Raw genomic sequence first — 24,187 nt, 5'->3', positions numbered from 1 at the left:
CAACCTCATTTCATGTCTTTCCTCCCTTGCTCTTGCTCCTCCAGCAACCTACACATGGCCCTTTTTTTTTTTTTTTCTTTTTTCAGTTCCTTAAGCTTGCTTAGCTCTTTCCTGTCACGGGATCTATGGGAACATATTATTGCAATTCTGAAGTCTGAAGTATAAGACTATATATATTTTTTAAAATATTTGTTTGAGAGAGAGAGAACAAGAAGCAGGGGGAGCAGCAGGCAGAGGGAGAAGCAGGCTGCCCGCTGAGCAGGGAGCCCAATATGGGGCTCGATCTCAGGACCCTGAGCCAAAGGCACATATTTAACCAACTAAGCCACCCAGGCGCCCAGGACTGTATTTTCTTATTATTAGAGAGCATGTATATAGTATCATAGGCTAGACAAAATTCTATTGGAGGTAAACAATCAAAATGTCCAAACCCTAGGGAAAGACAACATAAACTATGCCACAGTGTTCATACAAGTGGATCCTATTAAATCATTAACAATGTTTCTTAGAAATACTTTGAGAACCAGGGAAAATGTTTCCATGATAAGTGAACAAAAGTAGACTGCACAGTCTGGTCTCATAGACAGTATGATCTCAGCTTTGTAAAACTGGCTGTAGAGAAAATAGATTGGGAAGAAGTATACCAAAAAGGTAATACTGGTTATCTGTGTCCAGGGAATGTGTGAATATACATGTAGCTAAATGCATCTCTCTATATATATCTTCTTCTTCTATGATGATACTGCAACCTGGAAAAAAAAGTTTTTTACTAAGTAAAAAAAAAAGGTTTTCCAGGTTTTTTTATTTTAAATAGAATTAATGTTAACTTGATGCCCAGACAGTATATTCCTCATGTGCCGTATCTGCACATCCCAGATGGCTTTAGCCCAACTCCATGATTAACTGTTTGATCTCCTGAGTTTTAATCTATATACAAACTTCCTAAGCGTCCAGGTTTGCTAATTCTAAATGCAAACAGGGTTCCTCCAACTTTCTAGTTTATTGTAAAGCACTAGAAGGCTGAATATGTACCTCCCTAGTACCTAAGACAGGTCCTCAAAGCAAGTAAATGTATGGTCATTTAGATAACAAGAGAAACAAACACAAAAACTTTGACTTCTGTGAGGTATAGGAACAAAAATACACACACGGATCTTCACAGGCACCCGGTTTTTCATCCGTGGAGCCTCCTTACTCCACCGCTGGGAAGCTCCCGGTGAATGAGTGGGCTCACCATACAGCAGCCTGTGGCAGGTGTCCTGATCTTAACTTCACTCCTGGCTTCTCCTTAACTGACCTGCTCTTATCTCCAATTTATTTCAAATGCCCTCATTTTAAATGCTTATTCGATTTTCTATCATACATATTTATTCAAGCACCTGAAATCTCAATTCTGAAATGAGAAATTCTTTTTCTTCTCTTTTAAAAGAAGGGAAGGTAGTACACATGCTACTAATAGCATCAAAGAACGAGTTCCTTGAGAAAAAAGTGAAAAAGCAGCATTATAAACAGTCTGCTATCCCTCAAAAGCCTTTCACAAAAAATACTGTTTTTCACTTTAATCCTTGCATACTTTAAAAAGAGAACTGAATTTTGCTATAAAATCTTGCTATTCTGCTAGCAACTTAGTCACCATACAACTCAAACCTGAATAACATTCCCTGAACAAGCGCCTTCATTCTTCTTCCCATTAAAACTACCTATTCTTGGTGCCATTCAGAAACAATCTCCAAGTGAGAGACTATCCCTTCCTAATGAAACAATGGAATTGAAAAAAAAAAAAAAGGAAAAAATGTACTGCACACTCTTTTGGGTAAAATGACTGTTTTTCTTTCATTTTCTATATTTAAAGGGCAAATCTTCTCCAAATCAGGAAGAATATTTTATCAAAATGCTGAATGTAAAAGCAAACTATATGTCTTATCAAAATGAGGCTCAAGACAAAGACGGTTGCACATTTTTAATATTGGAGAACCCTAGACACCAACAATGATTTACAGGTGCCATAGGCTTTGTGGAATACTAGAGAATAATATTCAGTACCGAACAGCAACCTGAACCAAAGGGCAGTAGTAGCAAGGGGCTGTTAAAATCTCAAAAAAGGCAGGAACCCCTGAGATGGTATTTCAATAGGGAAGCGAGCAGAGTGAAAGTGTAAGCCTGTGATGGTCCAGGCTAGGCCCACTACAGGCAAAAAAAAAAAAAAAAAAAAAAGAAGAAGAAGAAGAAGGAGGAGGAGGAGGAAGAGGAGAAGGAGAAGAAGAACAGCAGGGATCAATGGTGCTAGTGGAGTAAGCAAGGGGGAAGGTGAGAGAGATCAGAGAAGTTCTTGGAGGTTAGATCACAAAGGGCTTTGAAGCCATCCTAAGAGTTTGTTTTTTATGATTCTGATGAGAAGCTGTCAGAAAGTTTCAAAAGGAAGTGAAAGTTCTGATTATATTTCTTAAAAAAAAAAAAGTCACTGCTGTTTGGAGAGAGAGCACAGAGGAACAAGGACAGAAGCAGGAAGGCCTAATCAGAGACTTACAGTCATCTAGGTAAGAGGGAACCAGAGTTGTTAGAGAGGGGTTGAGATGTGGTCAGATTTGAGAGATCTTTTCAAGGATTGAAAGGAGTTTCAAGAGTTAACAGAATTGGCTGGATGCTTGGATGTCCGGTCTGAGCTAAAATGATGCCAATGCCGGTCACCTCTACTGTGATAAGATAAGGTCAGTGAGGGAAAAGCAGAAGGGAGAACCGGGTGGGTGTGGTATCACTGGACATACTAAACTGAAATGCCCATCAGACCTTTAAGTGGAGATGCTGAGCAAACAGCTGGAAACGTGCATCTGGAACTCAGGACAGAAGTTAAAGCTAAACATTTGGAAGTCACCAGCTTAGAGATGTCCTATTTACAGCCGTGGAACGGGGCTTGGGATGGAAACTGCCTTGGCAGAGAGTCCGGCTAGAAAGACAGTATGTCCAAGAACTGCGCGCCGTGGCACTCCAACTTCCAGCGGCTGAGAAAAGAAACAGAAACCTAGAGACACAGAAGGAGGAGCCAGGGAGATGGAAGGAAAAGAGGGAGAATGTGGTGGCCTGGAAGCCAACAGAAGAAAAAAATGTGGAAGATGAGGGAGCAGCCACCTGTGGCCTGTTAGAAGAAAACCTGCCCTGACCCCAGACTTCCACAAGGGCCTTGGGGGGGATGAAGACAGCGTGAGACAGAGGATGGAGGATGGGGGGAAGGCGGGAACTACAAACTTGGAAGCAAGGCTTTCATTTAAAGACCTGATTTTTGTTTTGTTCTTAAACAGAAGTGAGCAAAGAAATGGGTGGGACCTAGAAGGGGCTGTCTGGTCCGGGGGTGTTAAAGACAAGAGATAGATGTATTAGCAGGTATCAGTTCAATAAACAAGAACACCGGGAGGGGCAAACGACAACGGACAAGGTGCCAATGACCCCGCGGCCTAGACACAATTTGTGTTCCCAGATCCACAGGGGTGGGCAGGTGACACTTACTGCGCTTCGGAAGGAGATGACGTAGTTTTCATCTGCTTTTTCTGAGATAAAGGAGACAGAATACGGAGTTCCTGAACGCCACTTATAATCAACACACTATTGCAAGTCTTAAAATGCACCATATCTTTAAAGATTATTTTTTATTTTTTTAGTGACTGCCTAAAACCCAGCTCACAGCGGCCGGCCCCAAATTTGCTTTTAACCAAATTAGCTTTTGGCCAAGATGCCAAAGACAAAAACCAAAACCGAAAGTTTCAGCACTGGCTCCCAGTGTCCCGCAGACGCTTCACGCAGAACCTCTCGGCCACTTGCTTACGTTCGGAGGTGGTTTTTCCCCAGAAACAGGTTTTCTGGTCAAAGGGAAACCTACGAGCAAAGCAGAAGGCTGCCCGGACTCCCCCTGAGGAGGGAGAGGGTCCGCCGGACTCAAGCCCGCCGCAAGCCCGCCGCAAGCCCCGCCGCCGCTCCCGCCCGGGAGCCCGCTTACTCGCCTGCACCGCGGAGGCCCGCGCCCAGGCCCGCGCCCAGCCCCGCGGCTCCCGCGTCTTCCTCTCCCCTCGGGACACCGCTCGCCGCGCCTTCCCCGAGACTGTGCCGGGCGCCCCGACCCCGCCCACCACGTGCCCACGCCCACCGCCCGCGGGCCGCCGGGAGGAGGGCCCCGCCTGGAGCGTAGGCCCCGCCCACCACGTGCCCACGCCCACCGCCCGCGGGCCGCCGGGAGGAGGGCCCCGCCTGGAGCTCAGGCCCCGCCCCCCGCGTGCCCACGCCCACCGCCCGCGGGCCGCCGGGAGGAGGGCCCCGCCTGGCGCTCAGGCCCCGCCCCCCGCGTGCCCACGCCCACCGCCCGCGGGCCGCCGGGAGGAGGGCCCCGCCTGGAGCTCAGGCCCCGCCCCCCGCGTGCCCACGCCCACCGCCCGCGGGCCGCCGGGAGGAGGGCCCCGCCTGGAGCGTAGGCCCCGCCCACCACGTGCCCACGCCCACCGCCCGCGGCCCGCCGGGAGGAGGGCCCCGCCTGGCGCTCAGGCCCCGCCCCCCGCGTGCCCACGCCCACCGCCCCCGTGCGCGGAGACTTCTGCGGTTAGGCCCTGGGATGGTCTCGAGGCCGCCGGCCCCGGGAACCCTGTGAGGCCTCTGTGCAGAAGGGAGGGAGGCCCGGAAGGGGCAGACGGCCGGCAGTGGCGCAGGGGACTGTCACCGAGGCAGAGGCACGCTCCCTGCGCTGCTGCTGCTGCGACGCCTGGGTTGGAGGCGGTGGGTGGGGTCGCCGCCAGTGTGTTTGCTCGGTACAGACTTGGGTGCTGGGGTGAGGGCTGCAGCCGCGGCTTCTCCGTCCCCGGCTGGAGCCCCTAAACCCTCAATGAAGATACCCCGGGCTTAGCCAGACCCGGGGTCCTGCCGCTCCCCCTGGCTTCTTCCCGCTAGGGCCCTTCTCTGAGGTCGTAGGCCACGTCCCTGGGCAGGGATGCGCAGCGCATCGAACCCTGCGAGAAAGCCACGCCGACAGTTTCCTCTCTAGGGCTCCTTCTGCCCAACCCAAGAAGACTGGAGTTCCGCCGAATAAAAAGGAAGAGCAAAAAGGCAATCAAGTAAAAGGTATAAAAAGCCTTATGAAGGGCAGCCCCGGTGGCCCGGCGGTTTAGCGCCGCCTTCAGCTCAGGGTGTGATCCTGGAGACGCGGGATCGGTCCCAGGTGGGGCTCCCTGCAAGGAGCCTGCTTCTCCCTCTGCTTGTGTGTCTCTCTCTGTGCCTCTCATGAATAAATAAATAAAATCTTAAAAAAAAAAAAAAACCAGCGGGGGGGGGAATCCCTGGGTGGCTCAGCGGTTTAGGGCCTGCCTTTGGCCCAGGGCGCGATCCCGGAGTCCTGGGATTGAGTCCGCGTCGGGCTCCCTGCATGGAGCCTGCTACTCCCTCCGCCCGTGTCTCTGCCTCTTTCTCCAAGTCTATCATGAATAAATAAAATCTTAAAAAAAATTAAATTCATCCAAATTTTGCATTGTTCTTCATATTCACGTGGTGTGCGAAGAAAATATGTTAAATTGGTTATGAGTTTAAGTACTTTAATTTTCTTCCCAAATTATCAAGTATACATTTCAGGAAAATGCACCGATCATTTATGCCACAAATATTTGGTATCATCTGTGTGCTCAGCAGGAGGGATATAGTGTCAAGAAAACACATGTGGTTCCAGTCCTCATGGAGATTTTGCAGTCTAGTCCAAGACAGACATGAGAACAAGTAAGGCAACTTAAGATCCATTCATTGGTAATGATGAATGAATGAAATAAGCAAAGTGGGGAGAGTGCTAATTAAATGAGAGAAGAGATGGTTTCTGTGACATGTAAAATGTTTTTCCTGTGGCTTCACACCGTTGAAATGCTTGGCATTAAATGCTGCTGTTTTCAAGGTCTTGAACCTCTGACTTCTTTAGCTTACTCTACCATTTCTCTGGATATCTAACATATGCTCAGCACATGCACACATAACTCAGTGAAGGTAGAAATGACTTGAACATGATTAATGAACTTGACCTGATTGACCTACATTTAAATTATAGCATCCAATACAATTTCAGAACACGTATTCAAATACACAGGGAACATTAACAAAATCAGACATTAACAAAATTAGACCATATCTCTGGCCATAGGGCACATCTCAACAAAGAAAAATCAGAACAAATAAAAAAGAGTGAAATACAGAATTATGTTCTCTGACCACCTAGGTATTAGTGTGAAAAACAAAAAGGTAACTAGAAAAATCCCTGTGTTTAAAATTAAACATTTCAAAATAACTGATGGGTCAAAAAATCATAAAATATTTTGGTCTGGATGTTACTAAAAATACTATATATCAAACCTTGTGGGACATAACTAAAATATATAACTAAAGGGGAATTTCTAGTCTTAAAAGTACATATTAGAAAAGCAAACCCAGAGAATCAACTATCTAAACATCTATATCAAGAAGTTGTTGGGGGGGGGGGGACAGGAAATGAAATCCAAATAAAGAAAAAAAATGGAAATAATGAAAATAAGACCAGAAATCAAAGAAGCAGATAAAAGTACCTGAGGATCAACAAGAGCAAAAGATGGTTCTTTGAAAAGGCTAATAAAATCAATAAGCTACTGGTAAAAAATACTCAGGAAAAAAGAGCAGAAAGGCACAAATAATACTAGAAGGAAAAAGGAAATATTGCTAAAGATCATAAGAAATTTAAAAGATGAAAGACATTAAAAATTTTATTCCAATCAACCTGGTAAAATGAGCTGGGAGAGATAGCTGTCATGTGTCTCTTGTATTCCCCCACGTCTTGCTGGGTACATCAAGAATGCAAGACCCTGACTGCTCTTTACCTGAACCATTTCCCAGGCTGCTGTTTTGTTTTTGTTGTTGTTTTTAAAGATTTTATTTATTTATTCATGACACAGATTGAGACAGAGGCAGAGACACAGGCAGAGGAAGAAGCAGGATCCATGCTGGGAACCCAACATGGGACTTAATCCCGAATCTCCAGGATCACACCCTGGGTGGAAGGCTTAGCTAAACCGCTGAGCCATCGGGGCTGCCCCCAGGCTGCTGTTTATAGTGAGCAATCTTGTGATATGTGGTGATGCCTACCTCCAGGACAAAGAACAGGTTTGCTTACTGCTTGCTATAAAAGTGGTAGGTTCCTCAAGTGGTGGGTTCCTCAAGCTCTGTGTTCCTCAGATATGACACCCACACAGTGCATGTGGAGCATCCACCTACACCTCTTCATGTCACCCCCACAGGACTTGTGAACAAGAACCACTGCAAATACACTGACAGTAGTGCTCTTTGCTGTGCCATGGGTAACCAAGTCCTTTGTTTCTGTTCTGGGAGTCTTGTGTTTTCTGCCAGCATCCATGAAACAGTAACAGGCTAATTTATTAGATGGTAAATGCAGTAAAATCAAATCCCAGACCTGACAAAATGGATAGGTGGGATTTTAGTCATGATGGAGTGAAGATGTCAAATCTCACCGCCCCACTGCCTGCACCATCAAAAAAAAGTAAACCGGAAAAAATGGTCAAAACAATCATCCAAGGACTCTGGAAATTGACCAAAGGCAAACAACAAATTGAGGATCACTTATTCATTTTATAAAATAAATCCTGAGAATTTTGGGCAGGAATAATGGGAGCCTAGGTATTTTGATCAACCCCTGCAGACTCCCCATTGGTGCCACATTGCTACCAGACTGAGGCTGACACTGAAAGCCAGGAGCTCCAATGCTGGAGAGAGCTAACTTGACTTGCCATGGACGGCAAAACAAAAGTCCATTCCTAATGGTGCTGGTAATAAAAATTGCAAAGTTGGGAGGAATAAATAAATAATCTCTGTCAACATGGAGTCATGGTCTCATTTGAAGTGAGCAGTAGACCAGTGGACTAGCCAGACATTTAACAGATCCTGGAAATGAGAGCCACTGAGGGTCAGGATAAGCTCTTCACATATCTCTGCATGACTGAGAGGCTACATATACATAAGGAGACACAAGCCTGTCCCTGTAGATACCTGCACCTCCAACCCTGGTTCTAGCGCTACTTCTGTGACTATCTGCAAACCAACTTAACTGTCTTGTGTTTCGGTTTCTTAATTGGTACAATGGGGGTCAAGCACTGTTCAGAGGAGAAAATAAATTATATAGCTTGAATGTAGAATATAGAACAGCAGGCACACGGCACCTGGGTGGTTCAGTGGTTGAATACCTTTGACTCAGGTCTTGATCCCCGGGTTCTGGGATCAAGTCCCACACTGGGCTCTCCACAGGAAGCCTGCTTCTCCCTCTGCCTGTGTCTCTGCCTCTCTCTGTGTCTTTCATGAATAAATAAATAAAATCTTAAAAAAAAAAGAACAGTAGGCACATAGTATTACAAAAGAGTTTACTATTCTCAGAATGTAGTATAACAACAGTTCATCAGAATCCTTGGGGAGATTTCTATGATTCATTCTAGAACTACTGTATCAAAGTCACAGGGACTTTCCTCAGGAAGGAACCTGCGGAAAATCAGTATTTTACAAGTAGACTAGTTGATTCTTATATCATAAGTGTTTGAGAACTACTACTTTCAGGTAAGATAACTTTTAGAGTCTGTGCCCAGATGCCGTGAGGATAGAAATGATCATATTTATGTCAGGACCCCCATTGCCTAGCACACAGTAGACATTTAGTCAAACATCTATTGAATGGTAGAAGTTTCATGTAAAGCTAATCAACACTCAGCCCTCCAATTCCCACAATGCAAGATAAATAACAAATTGGGTGTAGAATTTAAATCTTTTTATTATATGAGAAAGCTAAAATTACTAATATCACATAGAGCAGTGATTTTTTAAATCTACTTGAGTCACGGACTCCTTCCAGAATGTGATGTAAACCACAAACTCTCCAGAAGACTGAAGGTGTATGTAAAATCTTGTCAGTCATTTGAAGGGTAAATTACCCCAGGTCAAAAACCTCTCATATGAAAACTGATTTGTCTGTCTCCTGGAAGAAAACAGTAAGCTCTTGTTTATCTGTGAATCCCTATTTCTAGGGAAAAAGCATAGAACATACTTGGCACTGAATAAATAGTTCTTGAATGAATAAATGAGTCACTCGTTGATCAAAGGGTATGTGTCATTAGGGGGTCACCTGGAACTCCTTGAGTCACCTAACATTGAGGTGGAGAATCCAAGTACAGCTGTTGCACATTTGATTCATGACCAGGTGTAACCTTGGATTTTAGGAGGTGGATGAAAAAGAGGTCATTTGGATCAGTGTTCTCACTGGAGATGAAGGAAACACAATAAGCATCTCCTTGAAGACATAAAAGATAGGATTTATCAGGTCAAATTAAGAAAAAGGGTTAGAGTTCAGGGAATACTCCCAGAGTTACTTCACCCTACTATGGATTGCCAGACTAGAGGAATTAGTGGAGAGGCAGAGTTGTAGTTTCATCAATAATTAGACTTGGAAAGGCAACAGTTGAGTTTGGTATCCACCAAAAGACTGGAGCCTGAGGGCTGTAATGTGGAGTGGGGGTACATAGTGCAGTGCAGTGGATCATCTGGGGAGGCACAGAACATCTAAAGCTGAAGTTCCACACTGCTAATGACCTCAGGCATTTGGCACAAACAAAAACCTCTCAAGGAAAATAAAGCTATCCCAGATCTTAAATTATTTCTGTATTTTTTCCAGGTTTTTCAAGCAAACAATCAAAGATAATGCCAAGACAGTATTAATTACAAGCAACACGAACAACAGCAGAAACAGAACCACAGCAGGCTGTAGATATTGGAATTATCAGACACAAAGGATAATGCATAGAAATAAAATCCTCACTTAAACATGCAGCAAGGGAACTGGATGCCATAAATGTAACAGAGCAGATAAGAAAGAAAGAAACCTAACCAAACAAAATTAAGAAATATAAAAATGGAAATTATGAACTCTCAATGAATGAGTCTAGTGGCAGATTAAAAGTAGCTGAAAAGTGACTTCACAATTTGTAAGCTACCTAAGAAGAAACCGTTTAGGATGATGCAGAGAAAATAAATACAGAGTATCTAGAAAAATGAAGATATAGGAAAAATACCAACAAGGTCTAACATGTGTTTACCTGGAGTCCCAGAAGTCAAGGAGAGAGAATACTGGGCAGAGGCAATATTTAAAGATTAGAGTCGAGAATTTCCCAGAACTGATGTATCAGTCTGCATATCCAAGATGCCAAACAAAACCCAAGTGGAAAAATAAAATGAAATCATCACTTAGACACGGCATAATAAAACTGCAGAGAAGTAATATAAAGAAAGCAGCCAGAGGAAAAAGATTCCATTAGTTTCAATGAACAAGAGACTAATAGTTGGTTTCTTCATAGCAACGATACAGAAGCCAGAAGACAATGGGAAGAGATCTTCAAGATCTTCACCCAAAGAGAATTTTAGGCTCAGAAAAAATTCCTGTAAAGAATGAAGGTAAAATATAGACATTAAAAAAAATTTTGAAGTGAATCTGCCACCAGCTGAACTGCACTAAATTATTCCAGACGGTAGCTCAAAGACACAGCCAAGGAACAGAGCAAAAAGATGGCAAATATATGGGGAAACCTAAATGAATACTGACTATACAATAGTAATGACTTATATTTAAAGAGATACAGAAAATATGACAACATAAATTTCTTTTAAGATTTTATTTATTTATTCATGACACACACACACACACACACACACAGAGGCAGAGACACAGGCAGAGGGAGAAGCAGGCTCCATGCAGGGAGCCTGATGTGGGACTCAATCCGGGGCCTCCAGGATCACGCCCTGCGCCAAAGGCAACACTAAACTGCTGAGCCACCGGGGCTGCCCGACAACATATAAATTAGGAGGGAAGTAAATGGAGTCATAAGGCAATCATCAACAAGTGTCAAAGAATTTAAATCACACAGAGAATATTTTCTCCAATAACACTGCAATTACAGCTTAGATAGCTATCTCTGGAAATTAAGAACTATACTTCCAAATAATATCTGTGGGTCAAGTTACAAGTAATGATTAAATCAGAAAATTCTTTGAAATAAGTAACTAAAACAGATACCTAGACATGTAGGAATGGAGTTTATGAAAGGCAGAATTTCTAGGTGGCCTCTGCATTCCCTCCTCATCCCCATAACCATCCCCTCGTGAGGGCAGAACCTATTAACTTGCTTCTTACCAACAGATATGGCAAAGGTGAAAAGATTCTGGAGATGCAATTACTGTTCCTATTCTGCTGGTGTTGAGTTAGTCAAAAGGGAGATCATGGGTGGTTGTGACCTAATCAGGTGAACCCTGGCTGGCCTATCTGAAAGAGACTCCAAGCAGAGTCTCTCCTGATGGCTTGGAAGCAGCAGTCAAGACATGATCTGCTTATATGGAGAGGCAGCCTCTAGTGGTGGAGGGCTGCAAGGAATTGGATTTTGTCAACAACCCGAAGAGTGTGGAAAAGGGCCCCAAGCTCCGGCTGAGAACCTACCTGATGAAGCCTTGTGAGCCCCTGAACAAGGACCCAGCTAAGCCGTGGGCCGACTCTAGACCTATAGGTACTGGGTCATAATAGAAGAACGCTGTTTTTAGATGGGTAGATTGATGGTCAGACACTTGTCACAGAGCATAGATAAATGAACATACAGCTAAAGTAGCATTTAGAAGGATATCTACAGTTTTTTTTTTTAAGATTTTATTTATTTATTTGAAAGAAAGAGAGAGAAACAGGTTCCCTGCTGAGCAGAGAGCCTGTTGTGTGCCTTGATCCCAGGATACTGAGATCATGACCTGAGCTGAAGGCAGATACTTAACCTATTGAGCCATCCAGGTGTATATATATATATATATATGACTAGAAAGGTCAAATACCAGGTTCTTTCACAACATATACATGGCTCTAAAAAAAGTAACTGAAATACATTAAAATGGTGGGATTGTGGTGGATTGTATTCTTTGCATTATTATTTCTCAAATTCTTAAGTGTTGCCTTTTCATTATTTTATGCCCTGGAGATTTTCCAAAATCTTCAAGTCTGAGAATACCAAATGCAGAGCCTTTCCATTGCTGCTGTCAAGGCATCGATTGCTATGGTTGCTTGAGAAGAGTTAGTTAGGACCAGGTGGAGGTGAAGATACACACTTCGTATGCAAACAGTTCTACTCCTGGATGTATTCTCGAGAGATCCTACACATATGCAATAGGAGAGATATGTAAGAATGTTCTTTGAGGGGCATCTGGATGGCTCAGCTGGGTAAGTGTCTGCCTTCAGCTCACGTCACGATCCTCTGGGTTCCCAGGTCAGATAGAGCCCTTTGCTGGGTGGGCTCCCTGCTCAGTAGGGAGCCTGCTTCTCCCTCCTCCCTTTGCTCCTCCCCTCCTGCTCATGCTCACTCTCTCTTTCAAATGAATAAAATCTTAAAAAAAAAAAGTTCATCACTTTGTAACAGTCTAGGTGCTAGCACAGCAGAAGAGACACATACTGCAGTGTCCTCATATAATGGACAGATACACAGTAAGAGAAAACCACCATAGCTATGAGCATCAACAGGGATGACTCAGCAAAACAGTCAAAGGAAAATACACGTACTATTCTAATTATTAAATAGGATCTGATACTCTATTAAGCTTCATTAAAGGGACCCTGGGTGGCTCAGTTGGTTAAGCATCTGCCTTTGGCTCAGGTCATGATCTGAGGGTCCTGGGATGGAGCCCCAAGTCAGGCTCAGCAGGGAGCTGGCTTCTCCCCTCCCTCTGCCACTCCCCCCTACTTATGCTCTCTCTCACCATCTCTCTCAAATAAATAAAATCTTAAAAAAAAAAAAAAAACTCTACTGAAGTTTACTTTTGCCTGATATTTTTCTTAGACTATCTTTCAGGAGCATAAACTTCAGGACTATTCAAAGTGTGGTCTACAAGGCCATACTGAACTGTTACTGGTTGAAGAAGAGATAAGCACAAAAAGAGAACAGAAATATGCCTAGGAAGTAGGCAATTAAAAGGCTAATAGTAATTTAATAGTGCCAAAATATTCAAGCATGTGATTTTGTATTTACAAGGATCAGCTTGTGATGGTTTGGAAGTTTTTTTTAAAAGTGGTTTTGGGGCGCCTGGGTGGTGTAGTCAGTTAAGTGCCTGACTCTTGGTTTTGGGTCAGGTCCTGATCTCAAGGTCATAGGGTGGTAGCCCCTCATCCGGCTCCTCACTCAGCACAGAATATGCTAAAGTTTCTCTCTCCCTCTCCCTCTGCCCTGCTGCCCTTCATGCTCTCTCTCAAATAAGTTTTTTATTTTTTTTTAAAGTATGTAACAGATTTCTTTTTTATTTACAATCAAGTTCTGTTGGGCAACATAAATAAATAAATAAAAGATGCGCCCTGGCCTGTGAATTCCACCTCCCTTGAGCTCTTGGAACAGCACACTGGAAAGTGGGGGAGGAAGGCTGAGGATAGAGGATGGACAGGGTGCTCCTCCACACAGAGCTCCAGCACTCATACCCGCAGCTGTCCAGAGAACAATTGTGGAAGGAAAAAAATAAAGTGCAAATTAAAAAGTCATGAAAGTATTGGTGTTTCAATCACTCAGGAACTAAAATGATATACACAGGTAAAATGGTAAAGATAAATGTAAAAACAAACAAACAAACAAAAAAAAAACCACAGGCCAGTTTTTTCCTGGCCTTGATCCTAACTCCTGAAACCTAAAGAGGACATCCCCATGCTTCTTGGAATGGGCTTCTCGCACTAAAGCACCGAGGGGGTATTGCACATAGGCTTGGCAAAGGGGCAGTGACCCGGAACTGCTGGCTCCGGGCTAATACATTCGAGGCCTCCAATCTCTCGTTACCAGTGACTGTAACTGAGGTGCAACTGGGAAGAAGGTGGTGCACGCCCCACCCACTTTCTGGAAGTCCACGGAAGACCCTCCACTCCTGCTCAAATAAGTAATCTTAAAAAAAAAAAAGTGGTTTGAGAAGAACTACTACACATAACTGATAAAAATACAAAAAAAAAATAAGAAAATTATTTCTATTACCAGCCAAACATTGCTATGTCTAGTGGGGAAGTTCAGGGATGTGATCAAGAAAGGACACACAGAAGCCTTCTATGGTGCTGGCAATGTCGCATTTAACCTATGCATTGGTTATATGAACGTGTGCTTTATGTTCTCTTTAAATTATACATATTTAATAACTTCTGTATTATGTCAATTTCACAATTTTATGTTTAAAATTTGATTCAGGGAATATAAAACCAGTTCTTTTAAGTATCTATTAAAAGTAACCAAAATACATCTAGGTGGATGGTGGGATTGAGTGGATTTTACTCTTTGAACCATTAATTCTCAAATTCTGGTGTTACCTTTTCTTTTTAAAGGAATAGTAATCACTAGTAATTAACATCACTAAAACAGATTGTGCCAGACGAGTGTTACTTCTATATATCTTGATTCCAGCGAGTAATATGATCACTTCTAATATCTTATGGATAAAATGGGGAAATGGGAGCTGAAAGACAGCACATTTGCTAGTTTACAGATAACATCCTTGTATTTTCCCCCAGAATCGGGAAACAACCATGACAGAGAAGTTTGATCAAACATCACTTTTATTATTAACAAAATTAAAGAACAGTTTTTTTCAATATGTAGCAATGGAGACTGGCTAATAGTCCATATCCCTGAATTAGAGATTAATCCACTTAATCACTGGCCTAGCGAGACAACCACGGGTTCCCCTATGAGGAGACAATGTTAAACTCCTTTCTCGGGAGTAAGTCTTCTGATCCATATATTCTCTTTCACATCTAGCATCCTAGAATGTCTAAAGACTCTCCCAGTCGATTCCGCTTCACTACTTATGGAATATAAGTTGCTCATAGAGCTATCCTGTCTCCCTCAACTAAGTTCCCGGTGGTCAAGACTATCTTAATCATTTTTGAAACTTCTAGCAGACTATTGAGTACATGATCGATGAATGCTTTCACGTTTGTGTTACATATTACTTAAGAGACATATGAATAGAACCTACAGTAAAAACTTTGGAAACTAAAGATCAAGAGACTAGAATTTGACCCATGAGAAAAATATAGCTATTAAGTGCTTATATTTGATAGGCACTGATCCTGTTTCATAAACACCTCATTTGATTCTCATTATAGTAGATATTACCTTAGTGATAAACAGAAATAGAGTTGTTAAAATCATTTGTGTAAGGTCACACAACTGTAATCTGAACTTGGCTGTGACTCCAAAGCCAAAGCCCTGAACTTCTGTTGAGCTATACTGAAATCAAGATAGCTAAGCCTTCTGAGATTTACCCTTAATTGGTGCTTGTAAGGCAGTGCTGCAGTGGTTGGAGGAGAGGCTCTGGAGCCAGACTGCTATGGTCACACTGGCTCTGCTCATTACTGAGGTGTACGAAGGCTCCTTAACCCATTTATGCCTCTGTCTCCTCATCTATGAAATGAGGATATCCTTAATTCACAAGATTACTGCAAAGATGAAATGTGTGGATACAGGTAAAATACTTAGCACGGCACCTGACACATGGTAAGCATTCAATAAATATTAACCTATATTTACTGGTACTTCTCTGCTACTTTTGTTGAATTTTGGCCAGGAACCAGAATGTCCCCTACGACTACATTATGAAGGGAAAGAAAAAAGCTTGAGGAAACTTGGTATTAAACAACCTAAGGTTAATTTCCTTAAGAAAACAAAGGGCTTTTTAGGAACTGAGGGCTTAACTCCTATTCACCCAGCCTTTCAGTAAGAAATGCAAAAAGGTTAAAAAGGAGGTAGTTTCAAGGTGGTATTCCTCTTCTTTATCTTTCTTAGCCAGTCCCTGAGATGTTTAAATGAAATACCAAATAAAAATCACTCTCTCTGAGCGCCTGGGTGGCTCAGTTGTTAAGAGTCCAACTCTTGATTTCAGCTCAGGTCTTGACCTCAGGGTTGTGAGATCCAGCCCTGAGCTGGGTGCCACCCTGGGCGTGGAGCCTTACTTAAAAAACAAAACAACAACAACAACAAAACACTCTCTTGCTACAAATTGTATCCCAAGCTGCAAGTTTGTAAGGAGTTTTACAAAGACAAATCCTGACAGAGACAAGTGAAGTTGGTTTGTTGAAAGATTATTTTTATTCTACAAGAATTGATTGGTGCAATCCTGCAGAACCAACATCTGTTTAGAGAAATTTTTCTTTTCAAAAGTAAATGAAAACCCCCTTTGAATTATTTATATATTAACTTGCTTAACTTTTTAAAACAATAGTCATAGGGTCTGCTTTGTCCTACTTAACTATAAATGTTACACATTTACAAACCAAAGCAAAAATGGATGTACAGAGATCTAAATGAAACCTTTCAAATAAAATTTCGCTGTATTTTCAAAGTTGATTATCAAGTCAGGAAGAAAGCTGTGAACCACAAACCATTTGTTTCTTTAATAGAAAAAAGAATGTTATGATTATTAGCAAAGTAATATCTTAAAATGGATCTTCACACAGTTGAAATTTTAGTAATAAACTTGTATATCAAGTCCCTTTCCATTATTTATTTTACTTTAAAAATATATACAGCTAGTGATGTTAAATATATATTCTGAGCCATCTGTCTAAACATAAATATTTGGGAACTTCAAACTGTTCCAACAACTTATGAAAGGATTAAAGAAAAAAGATGAGCTACAAATTATACAGTAGGAGGAAGAAAAAAAAAGCTCTTAACATTTAGGTCTGGATAGAGATGTATTTTCTCATTTATATATACATACTCGGTTGAATATAGACAGCCATCAAACTTGAACCAGTTACATACAGACTAGATGAAGCCTGTACTATTCTACAGTAGGTTAACCGTGGTGATTTTGAAAAATTTAATAGATCTCAATAGTTTCAAATCAAAAGTTATTTGTAGTATGATTCTAGTGAAGTTTTGATAGGCACAGAACAAATGACTACATTACCTATGCTAAACTTGGTGCATTGGTCATACCTGACTCTGCTTAATTATGGTGGTTAAGTGTCTGAATGTGACAGAGCAGACAGGCAACCAGAGAAGAACATGGAACATGCCCATGCTTATCGATCACATTACCACCAGTGTTGAAAATTTTCAAATCTAAATCTAGAGGGACTGATAAAGCTGCAGGACAATTCCACGACAAGAACCCAAGAATCTTAAACTTCAGTTCCTAATCCTCTGATAAACAGGTTAAGGAGTCACTATTTGGTCTTCAGAAATTTTAGAATTAAAGGACTGAAAACATGTTCATTCCCTGCTACACTGTGGCATCTGAAATTAGCAAGCATGACCTTGAATCTGTTTTGCTCTTATATGCAGAAGTGTATATGCTTTTTGAAGACTGCTAGAGACAGCTTAGCATTAAGAGTTAACTTCCAGTCCATAGTGATAAGTGACTAGAAATACTATCTAATCAGCATTTTACAATACTATCTAATCAGCATTTTACGTACCACTTATCAGAATCTCTACAATACGCCAGTCTTGTTCAGCACTCATCACTCTTGGGTGGGGGAGGGAGGCATGGCAAAAGCAGCTGTAGTTTTTTTTTTTTTTTTTTTTTTTTTACCAGCAGAAAAGCTTTAAACACCTATACAGTTTTGCATTTGTCTTGTATTCTCTTCTGAATACCTGATCAAAAATCTTATTTCAGTCAGCTCAGTCTACGCAAATTATAAAATACAAACACAGTCTAAACCCTATAGTGTATGGAATATGCACTGTTTAATATTCATTAAATGCAGTACAATTGATGAAGATTATCAAATAAGAAACACATGGCATTCTAAAGTTTTAAATCATTTTAGGGTGGCTAACCAGATTGTACAAACTTCATGAGCAAGACAACAAATGAAAACCAAAAAACCAAAACAAAATTAAAGAAAGAAAGAAAGAAAGAAAGAAAGAAAGAAAGAAAGAAAGAAAGAAAGAAAGAAACCAAAGAAACTAACTTCTCAGTGCATCACAGTCATCAGGACAAAATATATGGCACTTTTACGATACAAATACTACAAGTATTCATTTAAGCCAGGAATGACTCAGACATTGAAGCCACATTAGGGCATGAATCAGCCAATCAAAATGTTAAAATTAAACAGATCTTTTTTCTTTGTAAAAGTACTGAAAATGTAGTATGTGCAGATAACTTACTAAAACTTTTCTCATTTCATCTGCCTCCCCCTGTAGAATCTTATGTTATTCTGGAATTGTTCTACCTCTTTTAACAGTCTGATTTTTAAGGCCTGTCATAAACTGTTATGCTATTGAAACATACTATTTTCCATGTGGTAAGAATATCTTCATGAAAAAAAAAAAAAAGAACATATCTGCTTATAAATCATAGAACAAACACAAAAAACCAAAAATCTGACATTTTCCAAGCTAGCAAGAAATAAATTATACCATGATGCATCAATTTAAAATTATATCAATATTAATTAACAATTCCATGGTGGCTCCCCCCACCCCCAAATTAAACAGTGCAGAATAGGGCCTGGGCTACAGTTAATCACATTTGGTTTTCAGAAAAACAGAACTTTACTATAAACAATTAAAAGGCAATTTTCTTCCTCCACAACACACAGACATTGAATTGAAGGTTTTTAAAATATCCACTACCTATAAGACAAGTACTGTTAAATGGCTAAAAGGAATCAAAATACCAAAGTTTAGTGTGCGAAGAGTAGATACAAACAACCAAGAAAAGATCATTGGTGCTGACTATTTAACATGAATAGCCCAAAATAAGTTCTGAAGTTTTTCTACCTTTACAAATAAAAAAAAGGTGTCCTTTCCACAGTTTGGGGATATGCACTGTACATCCCCCCCCAACAAGTGTATGAGTAAGGTTTAAAAATGTTGCCAATGTTAAGTTCTTCAGTACCTAAAATTAATTAGAGGACAGCAATAGTATGGTGGCAATGGTGCATCAATTCTCAAAACGTAGTTAGGATCCAACACGAGTTGTGGTGGTTCTTTTATCTGAGAAAAAGCTTTTCAGGAGAAATACCTGCCCTATGCTAACCACCAGGAGAATGAGTGCTTCTCCTACTGACCAGTAGGCCACTCTGGTATTTAGATCTTCTGCTCGGCTTCGGCCCTGAGCTTCTCTCAAACGGAAATGAGTCTGATAGTCGATGACAGACTTTAGAGCTTCGTGAATGGAGACACAGGCAGATTCCATCTAAAAAGAAATGGTTCCAGTTAGTATGTCCAATTGATCTTTCAATTTGACCTCAATGCCTCCTCTGAGTGGCACACACTACTCAGCCGGCACTTGCTCATTTACTCATGTATGCCTGTGGTCCTGGCAATGCCACACTCCTGTTCGGCCTCACTGGGATGACTTGCCCCCCAACTTGGGAAGCCATAGCTGCAGCACCTGTAAGATCCTAACTAGATGGATGAAACGTTAAGCTAACAGTTGCAGAAACATTTTCTAGTTAAGGTTGGCGGTTACAGAGTTTCAAGTTCAGGTTCCTCAACCAGGAAAAATTAGGAGGAAGACAATGGCAGGTCAGTAAATTTGATGGATAAGAAGAATACAAACCAAAGCCCAAATACCTACATGAATAAACCAAGTAGGACACCAAAACAAGATTGAATTAGTCAAAGTTAACTATTTTAAAAGTACTTGGGTCTGAGCATGATAGGTCAGAGCATCAATGTCTTTCATGTTTTAATTTACCAATTTGCTAAATAAGTCTCCCCTCTCCTGCCATCAACCAAACCAACAGAACTATTGTCAACAGGATGGAAGTTTCAGTTTCAATGTGTCATCAGTCTGAGCCTTCACCAGGTGGCACCTTACCTTTTTACACATTGATCACACGATCTGCTTTCAGAAAGGTTAAGTGTCTAAACTTTTTTTTGTATATACATCAGAGTTTATTATTTTTCTACTGCTGAAAAAATCCTAGTGATGAAATATATACTTTATCATTAAATTATACTTATTCTCCATCACAAACCATGTGTTAAGAATTTTTAAAATAATCTAAGTGTTTTTTTCCTTATCATTAAGAAAGGAACTATTGACATATTTGTGTATGGCCATACAAAGGAAAAATATTTTTATGACACAGCACAGTGATGAGGGCCACTGAGGGTGGAAAGCAGGGGAGAAAGATGTCAACATAACTACTTTCCTGTATTCTGAAAATTCTCCAGGAAATGAAGTTTATCTTAGCAAATCTTCCAATGTTCCTTTCTGCTTCTCTCTCTCCTTTTGGATGCCAAAACTCATTAAGCCAACTCAGTCACTATAAGACCTCTACGTCACAAAGTTATGTGGACCCATTTCTCCTAAAGTGCTTATGACTTTTACAACTTTTTTCCTCTTTTTACTAATAAATCCACAGAATCTCTCAAAAGATTCTGGGAATATTTTTTTCCTTAATTTTAGTGAAGGAATATAAACACTAGAAAAGAATTCAAGCATTTAATAAAGTTCTACCAAAGTAAGTACGAAAGCAATCATTTATAAAAATATTCCATTAAAATACACCTAGAAAGTGAGAATTATGTGGTCCATAAACTGCATGGATCTGTTAGAACATTCACGTTTTTGCTGTTCTTCCTTTTGTTTAGGTCCCTATGAAGCAAAGATTAACAAAACTGTTCCATAATGAATGTTTCTAATTTGTTGTAGAAGGCTACAGAGGTGCTTCTGGCAGATCTCTACTTTCTATGCATTCTTAAAGTGGTATGCGTGCTAACCCTGGAAGTATGCATAAAAGGACACAAATTTGAAATGTTTAACAATTCCCTGAAGCCCAACATGGAGTAAGGGTTAAGATGTGCTGGATGAAAGAAAATGATAGAAATTAAGGGACTAATTGCATGGATGTATATGATTTTTGAGATAGAAAATGTAGGCAGGGGGCACCTGGGTGGCTCAGTGGTTGAGTGTCTGCCATTGGTTCAGGGTATGATCTTGGGGTTCTGGGATGGAGTCCCACATCGGGCTCCCTGTAGGAAGGCTGCTTCTCCCTCTGCCTATGTCTCTGCCTCTCTCTCTCTGTGTGTCTCTCATGAATAAAGAAATAAAATCTTTAAAAAGAAAAGAAAATGTAGGGAAAAAGGGAAACTCTAGGTGGCAATGTCCAGAAGAGCACGGTACAATGAGGGGTCATGTCAGTAATTAACGGATGGCTAACTTTGTTTCACCGATATGTATTTTCCTATTTTCCTCCCTGTTGCAATTAACTTAAGGCAACTCTCTGGTGTGTTACCATTTCAGTAATACTCTTATACTTTATAATTATTTCTGAAAGGCAACACTATAACCCCGGTAGCATTATCAACATATAAAATAATAAAAAATATTTAATTAAAGTTTTCAATATAATGTTCAAATGTCCCCAAATATTTCAAAAGTTATTTCCAAATCAGAATCCAAACAACTTTGACACAATCATTTGGTTGATGTGTCTTTTAAGTCTCTTTGAATCTTTAGGTTCTCTTCCTGCTTATTCCCTTCCCATCTGTTGAAGAAACCGGGTCCTTTGTCCTGCTGCATTTCCACTTCCTAGATTCTCCTGACTGTATCTTCACGGTGTTCCTCCATCTTATGTTTTTCTTATCCACTGCTAGTTGGAGCAAGAGACTTGAAGGAATTCAGATGTAATGCTCTGGGTAGGAACACCTCCTGGGCAATGTTGCATACTTCAATAATACATATTATCAGAAGATACACAATGCCCCGTTCTCTCTCCATCTGGAACAGTCTTTAGATTTAGGTGATATTGGTCTGATCCAGTCACTGTAAATCTCCTCCTCAGCCTTTCACCTAGGGTTTTAGCAGTGACCAGTTATCACAGTCTACCCTAGATCCATTATTTTATTAATAGGTGAAAAATGGTGATTTACAACTCTATACTTTTTCTGCATTTACCAGCTGGTAATTTTCTCTACTTTAAGGTGTGAACAGCTGCTTTGTAAGTATCGCTACCACAGCGACTTATTAGCTAAGGAGAAAAATAAGCCTAAAGTAAAGAAATGTGATATTAATAAAGGAGATTAACAGATACTAACTGCTTTATTACCACTCATTCCTTTTACCTATTAAGGTTTTTTAGGGTAAGCTACCTTCTTATACAATTAAAACTCACAAAGGTTAAGTTATAATCAAGGGTCCCAATGAAAAATCTTTTTACAAAGCAAAGTGCCATTCATACCGGATGCTAACATAAGAGAACATTTCTGAAAGTAAGAGCAAGTGAATACATCCTGCTAATGCTCACAGTAGGTCTATCAATTAAGGCTCTTACATATTATTAAAAACTGCCTCTATCACCACATGACTTTGCCAACAGACTAACTAGAACCCAGGAACAATGTAATACCTAATTTAAGGTTCTAACAAAAGGGGATTAAAAGTGATTCCTCTGGATATTGAGTATCTTTTAGATACAATCTAAGCTCAGACTATATTAAAACTGGAAATAAAATAGCTGTTTTTATCACCTGAGCAGCATCTGTTCATTGACTTCGAACTTCTTTCCTTATCTTTTTGTCATTAAGGTCTTCCTCAAAATAAAATCCAATCTACCTTTACCTTAATTATTTTTTTTAAAGATTTATTTATGTATGTATGTATGTATGTATTTATTTATTTGTTTGTTTATTTATAGAGGAAGGGCAGAGGGAGAGAGAGTCCTTAAGCAGACATCCCGCCTGGCATGCAGCTTGATGCAGGGCTCTATCCCAAGACCTGAGATTACAACCTGAGCCGAAATCAAGAGCTAACCACCCCAACCAACCGAGCCCCCCAGTGCCCTTTAACTATTTGTTAGATGACTTACTTCTAATCATTAGTATTTTACTTTGAGTTACATCAAACATTATTCTAATAGCAGCGTGAATTAACACTAAATCCTGGTTTAACACTACCCTGTGGCATATTTATTTATCATTAAAGGCATTCTTTTGTTTCCAGTTATAGCAACCTGCCAGGCTATGAATTCACATTCCTCCATGAACTAGAAACAAATGTTTCAGAATGCCGGAGCACTATGCAGTATTCCTCAACTTCTTTCCCATTGAAGTGATCCTCCTATTTTAAGGCTATTTTCTTCAAACTGAAAAGTTCATAAACTCTTTTAACGGTGGTCTTTTTTTAGAGATTTTATTTATTTATTCATGAGAGATAGAGATAGACAGAGACACAGGCAGAGGGAGAAGCAGGCTTCCTGCAGGGAGCCTGATGTGGGCCTCGATCCTGGACTCCAGGATCATACCCTGGGCCAAAGGCAGGCACTTAACTGCTGAGTCATCCAGGGATCCCCAGTGGTGGTCTTTACCAAACATGCCCCAAGTTCTCTGTGAAATGCTTTTAATCTATTGTAAGAATTAACATAGATCTTAAAAATTGTGTAAAAGTCTCAAAATTCTGTGTTCATCAATAGTGAATGCATATTAATTTATGCTTTCCCCCTCTTCAACCACACCACTATATCGCTGACTTTTTATTTACCTGGGTAAGAGCGCTGACTCGGTTCTCGCTAGGAAACAAAGGTGGGTCTTCTCCAACTTGAAAATCAAAATACACGGTTTTGTGTGTGAAAGTAGAAAATTCATTGCTAAAACAAAATTTGTATGTCCCATTTTTGGAGGCTGTGAAGGTAAAGCTATCATACTGTTTCTTCATCTCTTTATACAACACATTACCATCGGGATCTTCTAATCGGCAGTCTACATCATAGTGACCGCCAGTAATCACCTATAAAGAGAGAGAGGAAAAAGGAAGATATCACTGCAAGTAACAAGTTTGAGAGAGTAACCAAATTTCCTCTTAAAATAACAATAAGGCTATGGGCAACAGACTTTCCTATCACAGGCAATTTTACATTTTTTAATTTCCAGCAGTGGATGGAATGTAAGAGGCACATGTCCGTTTAACTAAAGCTTTATAGAAACTGAACAAATTTCCTCATGACCGGAAGGAGGGAACTAGCTAATCAGCCAGACGACTGTTCTAATTAAGGGAGGTCTCTTACATCAATTGCTTTGCCCAATGACCCTACAAGAGAGGGTTTTCACCCTCCATTTCACAGACTGAGAAACAGAGTTAAGATAAGCAACCTCCCCAAGACTGCTCATCTAGCAAAAGGCGGAGGCAGAACCTGAATTCC

At 40.8% G+C, this 24,187-nt stretch overlaps 1 protein-coding gene across 1 annotated transcript in view; it reads right to left on the bottom strand.

The window, feature by feature from the left end:
• Positions 1-24,187, bottom strand: part of LOC129494640 (uncharacterized) — a 46,646-nt gene that overhangs the window by 14,578 nt on the left and 7,881 nt on the right. The window contains exons 2-5 of the mRNA XM_055301537.1: positions 23,530-23,775; positions 19,012-19,236; positions 3,818-4,166; positions 3,502-3,542 (exon numbers count right to left, since the gene is read on the bottom strand). Of these exons, the coding sequence (XP_055157512.1) occupies positions 3,502-3,542; positions 3,818-4,166; positions 19,012-19,236; positions 23,530-23,775 (861 nt within the window). The remainder of the gene's footprint in view (positions 1-3,501; positions 3,543-3,817; positions 4,167-19,011; positions 19,237-23,529; positions 23,776-24,187) is intronic.

The sequence above is a fragment of the Nyctereutes procyonoides genome, unplaced genomic scaffold (genome assembly GCF_905146905.1).
Source record: "Nyctereutes procyonoides isolate TBG_1078 unplaced genomic scaffold, NYPRO_anot_genome, whole genome shotgun sequence".
Lineage (NCBI taxonomy): Eukaryota > Metazoa > Chordata > Mammalia > Carnivora > Canidae > Nyctereutes > Nyctereutes procyonoides.
This window is presented reverse-complemented; position numbering and strand designations above follow the sequence as displayed.